At 39.3% G+C, this 12,424-nt stretch overlaps 1 protein-coding gene across 2 annotated transcripts in view; it reads right to left on the bottom strand.

Moving 5' to 3' along the window:
- The window catches only part of NBEA (neurobeachin), a 954,039-nt gene that overhangs the window by 806,634 nt on the left and 134,981 nt on the right, over nt 1-12,424 (bottom strand). For both annotated transcript variants that reach the window (XM_080658500.1, XM_080658501.1), the window contains exon 7: nt 2,292-2,411. In XM_080658500.1, coding sequence (XP_080514626.1) covers nt 2,292-2,411 — 120 coding nt within the window. The remainder of the gene's footprint in view (nt 1-2,291; nt 2,412-12,424) is intronic.

Genomic DNA, 12,424 nt, shown 5'->3' with positions numbered 1-12,424 from the left:
TAGTAAAACTTATTTTTAAACTGAAATGATTTATTATTATCCATATACAGAGACTCATCTGAATCAGAGAATAACTGGTTCAATTTTAACCATAAATACATAGGGCCTAATTTTTAAAACTCAACCCAATTTCTCCATTATTGATATATTCCTCTATTTCTCCAGACAGAGGAAATCACTTCCCTCTCTCACATAAGTAAGCATTATTCAGAATCAAAAAAGATCACAAAAGTCTAATGCCTAAAGCAGATGGTACAGTGTTCTCCACCTGGAGAGTTGAGCACCTAAGAAGCCATTCTTAACAAGACCTTTCCCACTAGGATGTTTTAAACGTCTCCTAATATTTGGTCCCACTCATCTAAACCAGTGAAAGCATTCACTGGCTGTTTCTCTCTCACATCCTCACAGGTTATTACACTCATGTAAATGAGATACAAAAACAGAAACTAGTCATTAACTATCCAATTCTTAATTAAAGTATAAGAACTTAAGAATGGACTTCATAATACATATGTGCATATGCATTACTTTCCAGGCCTCTCCATGTAGTGGAGCGCTACTGCAAATAATTCACAAATCTAAGTATTTTCTTCCTTGTATTAAAAATATATATAACTGTAGAGATAATGACACTCAACAATATCACTGAGGTTTTTTCCACTCTAATAAAAAGACTTTTTCCTTTGGAGAACAAAACTTAAGAATTTCATCTGTATATTCTAATTCTGACAAAATTATCCTCATAAATATTTACTATGTCCCAACTGCAAGTTTCTAGGACAGAAAAAAACTTTTCCTATAAAGGAACAGATAGGAAATATGGTTTGTATGCCATCTATGATTTATCTTCTTTGATTTCTGTTTGTTAGGGTCATTAAAAAATGTAAAAACAGATTCTTAGTTTCTAGGACATACAGAAAGAGGTAAAGGGCCCTGACCGAGAGAACAAACAATAGACTATGCATACAGTGCTGCTAGAACAAGAGCCAATCCCTGCACTGAGAAGACTGAAGTCTACTGAGATACAGATAATATTGAGATATGAATTTTATTAAAAAGAGGCTTGCTGGAATTATTCTGTGGGCATTAGAACACATCTCTTATTTTTGCTCTAACAGGCTAGGATGAAGGTAAGAGAAGGCCCAAAATAGAGAAAAAAGAGCTTTTAAGGTTTTAAATCTATATGTCCTCTATTAAGAATCCAACTATGTTATCTCCTCCACTGCTAATATTCTAGTCAAAATTACTATCTCTTTGTTATAGCAGTAAATCATTTAACAGATCCCCCTGCTTCTGCCAATTACTAACTTTAAAAATATTCTCAATACTGCAGCCTGATTGATGTTTCTAAAATACCAATCAGCATCATATCACTAGTCTGCTTATAATCTTACTAGAGGCCCAATGCACGAAAATCATGCAAGAGTAGGCCTTCCTTCCCCCAGCTGCGGGCACCAGCTTCCCTCTGGCAACCTGGGACCCAGGCTTCCCTTTGACTGCCAGCAGGCACCTGGGACTAGGGCTTCACTGGTAGCCCCGCCTTCCTCCTGAAGATGGTCAGGAAGGACTTCCAGTCTAATTAGCATATTATGCTTTTATTATTATACATAAAGATTTTTATACTAGGTAAGATTGGAAAGCCCAAGCCTTAAATTAGTACATGAGGCCTTGCATATTTGACTGTCCTGCTTTGCCTCATCTCTTATTTGTTCTCTTCCCTCTGCCCCAAACTGGTTACTTTGTTGTTTAAGAAACTTTCCAGTTTTGGCTTAAAACCTTTGAACATCCAATGAATGGGATTTTCTCCCCAAATATCCACATGGCTTGCTCCCTGAACTCTAATAAAATCATTTCTGTATCATCTGGTTTCTCCCTTCCCTAAACCTACACTTTCTATACCTGTTCCCACTTAATTTTAGTCCATAGAACTTATCACCATTTATCTAAAAATAGTAGTGACTATATGTTATACTTATCTAAGGTTTTTGTGTCACATCCAAATAAGGTGAAAGATACATTTTTAATGCCTGGGATTCTGGAAATACTAGAATACTGCCTTGATGTTTTTGACCTAATACTTAATAAATTACCCCAAAATTTTTTTCTTTTTTGTATCACTAATCATATCTTGTAGCAATTACATTAAATTTAAGACTTAAAAATTCACTTAATAGAAAAAAAATTCAAAGTAAAACTATTAAGTTTCTAACAAACTATTTAATATTCAATTACAAACTACATATCATATGCTCAAATACATTAAAACACAGGTTAAAATAAAACTTACATCAATCATTTGTGTTAACATGCCAAGCCATATCACCATAGGATACTAGCTGTCCATTCACATAGCATCGAATTTCACTGTTTCTCCATCGATTGTATATGTGGACAATGCTGATCATATACCACTTATATGAAAAAAATTAAAGATATCAATAAGTAATGTTTAGTTTTTATTGTATAAAAAGCAATTGTAACATTCATAACATACCTACAAAAAAAAAAAATGCTTGCAGAAAGTAACAGTTGCCCTCTACCATTTCAAGTCCCTCATCCCATTTCTCATTTATCAGATGAAAGAAGTGGTTCATAAAGAATAAACTTGTGATTTGGACAGAGCTAGAAAGCCTTGAATCTTGATAAACCTTCCAATTAACCAAGATCCAAAAACTATGAAATTACGATTATATTTATGTTCATTCATTTAACAACATTTACATTGTGCCAGGTACTGCAAACACACAGATTTGACAAGACTGATTATAGTTCCCACTTTTCTGAAATTTATGGCATAATGAAATAGACATACATTAAACAAGTAAAACAATATAGGATCACAAATCATAATGATTTCTGTGAGGAAAAGAGAATGGTGTAAAATGAGAGAGAATAACCTACATTCTACTTTGGATTGTATGGTCAAGAAAGACCTGACAAATGAAAAACTTTTTAACATTAATAGCACAATTTAGCCCTAGCTGGCTTGACTTGGTGGATAAAGTGTCGGCCTGTGGACTGAGGGGTCCCGGGTTTGATTCCGGTCAGGGGCACATGCTCAGGTTGAGGGCTCAATCCCCAGTGGGGGGCGTGTGGGAGGCAGCCAATCAATGATTCACTCTCATCATTGATGTTTCTACCTCTCCCTCCTTCTTCCTTCCTCTCTGAAATCAACAAAAATATATTTAAAAAAAATAGTACAATTTAGATACAATTGAAACACACCATTTACACTTATTAAATCAGGGATAATTTTATATTCTAAACTTAACTTATGAATATTCATTAAAAATAAAGAAATAAATTTCAATTGAGTTCTCATTTTATATTTACTAGGGTCAACAAAATGCATTTTTAGTGTGCTTTTTTTATATAGATGGTTTAAGTTCTGTAATAATTTGTGGACCCAAACCTTAGTCTCTTTATAGTTAACTAGAGGCCCAATGCATGAAAATCGTGCACGGGTAGGGTCCCTAGGCCTGGCCGGTGATCAGGCGCATCAGAGCCTTCCAGCTACTGGCCAGGGCCTTCCTGCAGGCTGCTGGCCAGGACATTCCTTCCCTCCAGCTGTCGGCTGCTGGCGGGGACCTCCCTTCCCTAGCTGCTGGCTGCTAGCCAGGGCTTTCCTTTGCCTCACACCGCCCCCTGGTGGTCAGTGCATGTCATAGCGAGTGATCAAACCCTTGGTCTCCTGGTTGAGCAACTGAAGGGACAATTTGCATACTAGGCTTTTATATATATAGATAGCCTAAAGCAGAGAATATAAAAATTGTTTTCTAAAATATAGAAAAACACAAATGATTTCTAGATATTTGAGCAAGTATACCTTCAGTGGATAAGGGGATAGGGGATAATTAGATTAGCTTTCATAAAAAAAAATATATATAGATTACAGACCTTGTTCTCCAGATTACTTAAAAGCACTATTCAATTATTCAATATATATTTGCAAATATAACTTTAATAGTAATTCTCAACCACTAAAATTTGTTATTTCAAGTTGTCTGGAATATTTTGAACAAAATTCAATTCATTTATTTTTATTTAGAAAATCAACACTGAACAGAAAACAGTAATATATAAAAACATTGTTTATCAACTATAAAAACAATGTCAGGTCAAATCATTTAACTCATTTAAAAGTCTTTTTTATCTTTTTAAGTTGTTTCATTCTAGGTAATCTAATTTGTTGCAAATTGAGTCATTAAAATTAGTCATTTAACAGCTCATGTTTCTAAGTATTACAAACTTATCAGAAAGAGCTCATAAAATTGAGCATCAAATAAATTTAAGAAAACCTCATAGATATTTACATATATAAGAATCAAAATTTATCTAAATAGCCCTAGCCAGTTTTTCTCAGTGGATAGAGCATCAGCCTGAAGACTGAAGGGTCCCAGGTTCGATCTGGTCAAAAGCACATGTCCAGGTTGCTGGCTTGATCCCCAGTAGGGGTGTGCAGGAGGCAGCCAATCATTGATTCTCTCTCATCATTGATGTTTCTCTTTCTCCCTCTCCCTTCCTCTGTGAAATCAAAAATATATATATATTTTTAAAAATTAGTCTATATAACATTCATTGAGTTTGAAAATTTTCAACCATAATGTAATCTAGACATAATCTGTACATTTTAAATAAAATTTTGAGAAATTAAAATATCTAAATAGAATAGACATGTTTATAAATAAAAAAAAATTCTGCTGCTGAAAGATATTTTTAAGACAAACACTAAAAGCTGTACAATTCAGAGACTCCAAGATGGTGGCAGAATAAGTAGAAGCTACACCGACAACTCCCAGTCCAAATTGAAATTACACTAAAATATAGAGATATCATCCTGAATAACCTACAGAAGACTAAGAGGAAAGAACCCTTATAAACAAGGATGTAAAGAGGAGGCCACATCAAGATGGGTAGGAAGTATGGTGGTGCGAGAAGGCTGGCTAGGCTCCCACAGGCAGCGGCTGAAATTCTGGAGAAATATCTCAGTTGTAGGGGGTTACCTCTGAGATGTCTGGGGTATAAACCCAAGCTGTACTCCGAAGCCCAGAGTAACAAAACTGGGAAAGGTGCCTACATAACACCTGGCTATGAAAAGCACCAGGGGTACTGTCCAGCAGGGGGAGATGGCTAGATACATAGACACCCCCTTAATGGGCCAACACTCTAAATTTCATTTGCAGCCACTCACCTTGGACTCCAATGGAGAGAGGGAAGGGTGGACTAGAGCTACATGAGAAGAGTATGGGATTTGTAGCTCTGTGGAGACAGCCACCAGGATCCCTATGCTGAAGAAGTATTCCCTACTTCTACAGAAGCATTCATTCTCAGGCAGAGCTTTCCCAACAATACAGCTTCAGTATGGGGGGAAGCAATTGCTCCACCAATAGAAAACCCTCTTGTCCCACCCTGGAGAGTTTACATCCACTGGGACTAACATGTTTCTGGGCCTTGGGATAGAAAAAACAGATATTGGTGCACAGCTTGGTCCTTTCCACATGCACTTAGACACAGCTGAGGAAGCCATATACTGTGGCTCTCTGATAGCTCAAAACAGGGTACTCAGAGCCCATCACAAACAGCATGTGACATTGGCCTGCACAACAGATCCTCCACAGGAACCCAAAACCAATAAACCAGTGGCCAGCTTCAAACAACAATGGAGAAGGATCCAATAAGCTCACAAGCAGTATATCCACAGGGAAATAAGGGCAGGATCCAAACCCTGCTAAGGTGAACTTAGCTTCAAGTAATAAGCATCAGCTACAGACTGCATGCTGTATTTGGGCTGAGCCTCACTGTCAGCCAGCCTGAGGAGAAAGCTCATACATAAATGGCAAGTAAGACTCAATTACAACACAAGGTCACACACAAAGAACACAGAGAAATTATTACAGCACCCCGGTCTGGAAGTCATGGAGACTATGCCACTGGGTCCCACAGGTCACCTATCACATAAGGCCACCCTACCAAGACTGGGAATCATATCTAATACATAAAAACAAATGCAAACAGGCAACTAAAGTGGAGAGATAAAGAAGCAAGCACCAAAAGAGAATTCTCCAGAAGAAGAGCTAAATTAAATGGAGATAAGCAATTTATCAAATATAGAACTTAGAATAGAGATTAAAAGGATGCTCAACTGCATGAAAAAAAGTAACAGAAATTATGAAAAATAACTTTGTAAAATGAAGAATGACACAGCAGAAATAAAGAATACACAGGAAGAAATAAACTGCAGATTAAAGGAAGCTGAGGATGGAATCAGTGAATTCAAAGACAGGGTAGAAAAAAAATCACTCAATCAGAGAACCAAAAAGAAAAAGCAATTAAAAAACTGCTTAATGGAGCTGTGGGGCAATCTGAAATGTAACAATATCAGCACCATAGGAGTACCAGAAGATGAAGAAAGTGAGCAAGAGATACAGAACTTTTCTGAAGAAATGTCATAAAACTTACCTGACTTAGTGAAGAAAAAAATCACACAAGTTCAGGAAACACAGAGTTGCAAGCAAAAAGAACCCAAATAGGACTATGAGCAGACACATCATAATGAAAATGCCAAAAATTAAAGAAAAAGAGAGAATATTAAAAAGAGAAAGAGAAAAGCAATTTGTTACCTAAAAAGAAGCTTCCATAGGCTGTCAGCTGATTTCTCAACAGAGACTCTCTTCAAATCAGAAGAGAGTATCAAGAAGTATTCAAGGTAATGAAAAGCAAGAATCTAAAATCAAGATGATTCTATCCAGCAATGCAATCATTCAAAACAGGAGATGAAATAATGAGTTCCTAAGACAGCCGTGGGCAAACTACGGCCCGCAGGCCGAATCCGGCCCGTTCGGCTGTTCTATCCGGCCCGCAGAGCCGAAAGAGTGGAGGGTTCTCATGCTCTCCCCTCCGCTCCTTTACTTTGAATTTATATTAGTTCACACAAACACTCCATCCATGCTTTTGTTCCGGCCCTCCGGTCCAGTTTAAGAACCCATTATGGCCCTCGAGTCAAAAAGTTTGCCCACCCCTGTCCTAAGACAATGAAATTGGCTAAAGGAGTTTGTTAACACCAATCCAGCATTACAAGAAACGTTAAAGGGACTGTTAGAAGAAGAGAAAGAGTGAGAGAGAAAAAAGCAAAAAGAATACAAATGACAATCAATATAATAAAAGCCTAAGCGACAATTATGCCGGAATGATAAGAACAACCAGTCACTATGATGCACACTGATCACCAGGAGGCTGATTCTCAACACAGGAGCTGCACCCTGGTGGTCACTGTGCTGCCACAGGGGGAGCGCCGCTTAGGCAAAAGCCAGGCTCATGGCTGGTGAGTGCAGCATTGGTGGCAAAAGCCTCTCCCGCCTCAGCAGCAGCACTAAGGAGCAGGGAGGTAAGCGGTAAGGAGCAACAAGCCGGTAGGCGGTAAGGAGTGAGAGTTCCTGGCCTGTGAGATGGCGCAGGCTGGGCTGAAGAACTCCCCACCCCCAGGACACGAATTTCAGGGACCAGGCCTCTAGTACATAATAACCTCAAATGTAAATGGTTTAAATGCTCCAATATAAACACATAGGGTGGATAAATAAATAAAAAGCATAATCCATATATATGCTGTTTACAAGAGACCCATCTCAGAACAGAGGACACACAGAGGATGAAAGTGAAGGGATAGAAAAAATTGATCATGCAAAGTAGAAACATAAAAATATCAGGGGGTCGCCCGTTGGGGATGGCTCAGTGGTTGAGCATCGACGTATGAACCAGGAAGTTACCATTCGATAGTCAGTTGCAGGCTCGATTCCCCAGTATGGGACATGCAGGAGGCAGCTGATCAATTATTCTTTGTCATTACTGATGTTTCTATCTCTCTCTCCTTCTCCCTTTCTGTCAATGGAAATATATATATTTTTAAAAGAAGGGGTCAGCAATACTCATAGCTGACAAATAGACTTCAAAGCAAAGGCCATAACAAGAGACAAAGATAGGTCACAACATTTCACTAAGTATATTGATCCAACAAGAGGGAATAACCCGGGAAAATATATATGCACCCAAAATAGGAACATCTAAGTATCCTATATAATAAAAGGCTAATATGCAAATCAACCGAGCAGAGGAACGACCGGTTGCTATGACACACACTGACCACCAGGGGGCAGATGCTTAATGCAGGAGCTGCCCCCTGGTGGTCAGTGCACTCCCACAGGGGGAGCATGGCTCAGCCAGAAGCTGGGCTCACGGCTAGCAAGCACAGTGGCGGTGGCAGGAGCCTCTCTGACCTCTGCAGCAATCAGACATCCCCCGAGGATTCCTAGACTGCAAGAGGGCGCAGGCTGGGCTGAGGAAACACCCCAAGTGCACAAATTTCACGCACTAAGCGTCTAGTTTAAAATAAAACTTTTGGATGACTTTAAAGGAGATATCAACAGCAATACAGTCATAGTAGGAGACTTTAACACCCCTCTGATTTCACTGGACAGAACTTCCAGAAGAAAAAAAAAAAGTCAATAAAGAAATAGCGACCTTAAATGACATACTTGATCACATAGATTTAATTGATATTTACAAAACATTTGATCCTAAAAGTGCAGTATATACATTTTTCTCAAGAGCCATTCCCCAAAAAAGACCACAAGTTAGTACAAAAAATAATCTTAACAAATTCAAAATTGAAACCATATTAAGCATATATTCTCCATCACAATGGCATAAAACTAGAAATCAACCAGAGTTAAAACACACACACACACACACACACACAACTCAGTCTCTTCAATAAATGGTGCTGGGAAAATTGGGCCGATACATGAAAAAAATAAATAAACAAGACAACCAACTTACACCATGCAAAAAAGAAACAAGATGACCAACTTACAACTTAGAAAAATAAACTCAAAATGGAAAAAGGACTTAAACGTAAGATGAGAAACCATAAAAATTTTAAAATTATCCATTGGCACCAAAATATCAGACATATGTCATAGCAATATCTTTACCAATATAGCTCCTAGAACAGTGGTCGACAAATCGCGGCTCTCAAGCCACATGCGGCTCTTTGGCCCCTTGAGTGTGGCTCTTCCACAAAATACCACAGCCTGGCGAGTCTATTTTGAAGAAGTGGCATTAGAAGAAATTTAAAAAATTTGGCTCTCAAAAGAAATTTCAATCATTGTACTGTTGATATTTGGCTCTGTTGACTAATGAGTTTGCCGACCACTATCCTAGAACAATGGAAACTAAGGAGAAAACAAACAAATGAGACTACATCAAAATAAAAACTTCTGCACAGCAAAAGAAACATCAACAAAACAACAAGAGAGCCCACTGCATGGGAGAACATATTTGCCAATGTTATATCTGATAAGGATTTAATCTCCAAAACTTATAAGGAACTCATACAACTTAACAAAAGATAAACAATCCAATCAAAAAATATGCAAAGGACCTAAATATAAATAGACACTTTTTGAAAGTGGACATACAGAAAGACAAGAGACATATGAAAATGTGCTCAAAGTCACTAATCATCCAAGAGATGCAAATCAAAACGACCATGAGGTACCATCTCAAAGAATGGCTATCATCAACAAATCAACAAATCTGGTGAAGATGTAGAGAAAAGGGAACCCTGATGCACAGCTGGTGGGAATGCAGCTTGGTGCAGCCACTGTGGAGAACAGTATGGAGTTTCCTCAAAAAATTAAAAATGGAACTTTCATTTGACCCAGTAACCCTACTTCTAGGAATATATCCCAAGAAACCAGATACACCAATCAGAAATTATATATGTACCCGTATATTCATAGAAGCACAATTTACAATAGCTAAAATTTGGAAACAGCCTAAATAGCTATCAGCAGATGAGTGGATTAAATAACAGTGGTACATCTACACAATGGAATACTACGCTGCTGTAAAAAAAGAAAGAACTCTTACCATTTACAACAGCATGGATGAACCTGGAGAGCATTATGCTAAGTGAAATAAGCCAGTCAGAGAAAGATAATTATCACAGGATTGCACTCATTTGTCGAATGTAATGAGCAACATAAGCTGATGAACAAAAATAGATCCAGAGAAACAGAAGCATCAAACAAACTGTCAAACCTCAGCGGAAAGCGGGGGGTGAGAAGTGGGGGGCAGGGATAAGAGATCAACCACAGGACTTGTATGTATGCATATAAGCACAGCCAATGGACAAAGACAGTAGGAAGTTGAGGGCATGTGCTGGGGTGGGAGTGGCCAGGGAGAGGTCAATGGGGTTAAAAGGAGACATATGCAAAACTTTAAACAATAAAGAATTTAAATTTTAAAAAAACCTCAAAAACTTTCAAACACAAGGAGGCAAAAACTATACTAATAATAGAGAAATATGCAAATTATTCGTTATAGCATCATGTCATGACCGGATCAGCAGGCTGCATCCCCGCCCTCTGCTCAGGCAGCTGCAAGGCCAGTGGTAGGATAGGATATGATAGGAGGGGATACACAAGGAGAGGGAGAGGAAGGCAGGCCTGCATGCAGACAGACTGAGAGGAGAAACAGAAATACAGAGAGGGAACAAGAAAAAGATGCAGGAATGGAAAAGGGAAGGAAACGCGGGGCTGCACGCAGGAGGGGGTGGTGACCGCAGTTGGGGGAGCAGGTGCGCCCAGCAAGTGGTGGGGCGGGAGGCCTGCCCAGCCGCAGGAGGAGGGCGGTGGTCCCCGGTGCGGGCCATAGGCGGGGAGGCGCCCACAGGTCCAGGTCAGAGAGGTGGACGGCCTGAGGCCTTCTGGGCAGCGGCACTCCTACTTTGCGGTGCCAGCAGCAGTGCCCGGGCTGCAAGGGCCTCGACCACCCTCGCTGGGCCGGGCATCCCAGGCAGGGAATGGGAGCAGGACGGTGGCATGGAGGCCAGAGAAAGGGGGCGGCGAACACCTGGCAGGGGCTGAGCCCTGGGCTGGGGGTTAACACGCCCTCCCCGCAATGGAAGCTTTAAGAAGGGAAGGAGGGAGGGAAGAACTTTATAAAGGGGTCAGTAGAGAGCAGAGTTAAAGAAGGAAAGAGGATATATGAGTGAACTGTAGGAGCTATGATGAAAATCAAGTATAGTTGTGTACTGGGGACAAATTTTAAAAATAGGATTCAAAAAAGAAAAAATATAAATAATAGTGAATAACTAGGCAGGTAGATAGATAATAAAAGAGTGGAAGTAAGTGGAAAAGAATGTATGGGCAAGGTAGGATGAGAAAGAGGGAAGGAAGAAAAGTTTTAAATGGGAGTCGGTAGAGCTTAAAAGGAGAATGGGAAGAAGGAAGAAATTGGGGAGGGAACAAAGCAGGTCCGAGGGAGGAAGTGAAGAAAATAATTAAGGTGGAAAGGAAGGAAAAGGAGAGGAAGGGCTGGGGTAAAGATAAAGGAAAGAAGGAATGTGGGGAGGGAGGGAGGGTAAGAGAAAGATGGGAAGAAGGATAATGGAACAGAAGGAAATGAGGAAAGAAAAGTTTATAAATGATGAGTCAGTAGGAAAATGTGTTACATAAAGGAGAGAGAAAAATTGTGTGAGAGAGAGAAGCCAATAAGGAAGTCAAATACAATTGTGTGTGAAGGGGATAAGATTTAAAAAAAAAAAATTAATAGGGGTGATGAGGCCGGCAGGGGAGGGCAGTTAGGTGTGACCAGGCTGGAAGGGGAGAGCAGTTAGGAGAATCAGGCAGGCAGGCAAAGTGGTTAGGGCAAGCAGGCAGGTGAGCGGTTAGGAGCCAGAGGTGACGGATAATGAGAAGGATGTCCATCACAGGGATCGGGCCTAAACTGGCAGTTGGACATCCTTCTAGAGCTCCCAGATTGGAAAGGGTGCAGGTCAGGCTGAGGGACCCCTGCTCCATGCACAAATTTCATGCACTGAGCCTCTAGTAACATAATGAATGTATTACCAATGAGATTATGAAGAAATAAAAAACTTCCTGGAAACCAATGAAAATGAACTCACAACAACCCAAATTGTATGGAACATTAACAAAAGCAGTCCTGGGAGCGAACTTCATAGCACTACAAGCCTAACTAAAAAATCAAGAAAAATCTCTAATGAACTCTGCAACTAAAAGAATTTTAAAAAGAATAACAAGAAACGCCCACAGGTAATAGAGGGAAAAAAGATAATAAAGATTAGAGTAGAAATAAATGAAATAGAGATTAAAAAGAATACGAAATATCAATGAAATCAAGACCTTGTTATTTGAAGATAAACAAGATTAATGGACAGCTATACAGATTCATCAAGAAATAGAGAGAGGACCCAAATAAATAAAATCAGAAACAAAAGAGGTGAAGTATCAATGGACAGAACAGAAATACAAAATATTGTAAGAAAACAAAAACAACCATATGCCAAAAAAACTGGAAAACCTGGATATAATGGATAAATTCCTAGAAACATACAAGCTTCCAA

The sequence above is a fragment of the Plecotus auritus genome, assembly GCF_963455305.1.
Source record: "Plecotus auritus genome assembly, chromosome: 3".
Classification (NCBI taxonomy): domain Eukaryota; kingdom Metazoa; phylum Chordata; class Mammalia; order Chiroptera; family Vespertilionidae; genus Plecotus; species Plecotus auritus.
Note: the sequence above shows the minus strand (reverse complement) of the source record. Positions and strands in the feature narration are given on the sequence as shown.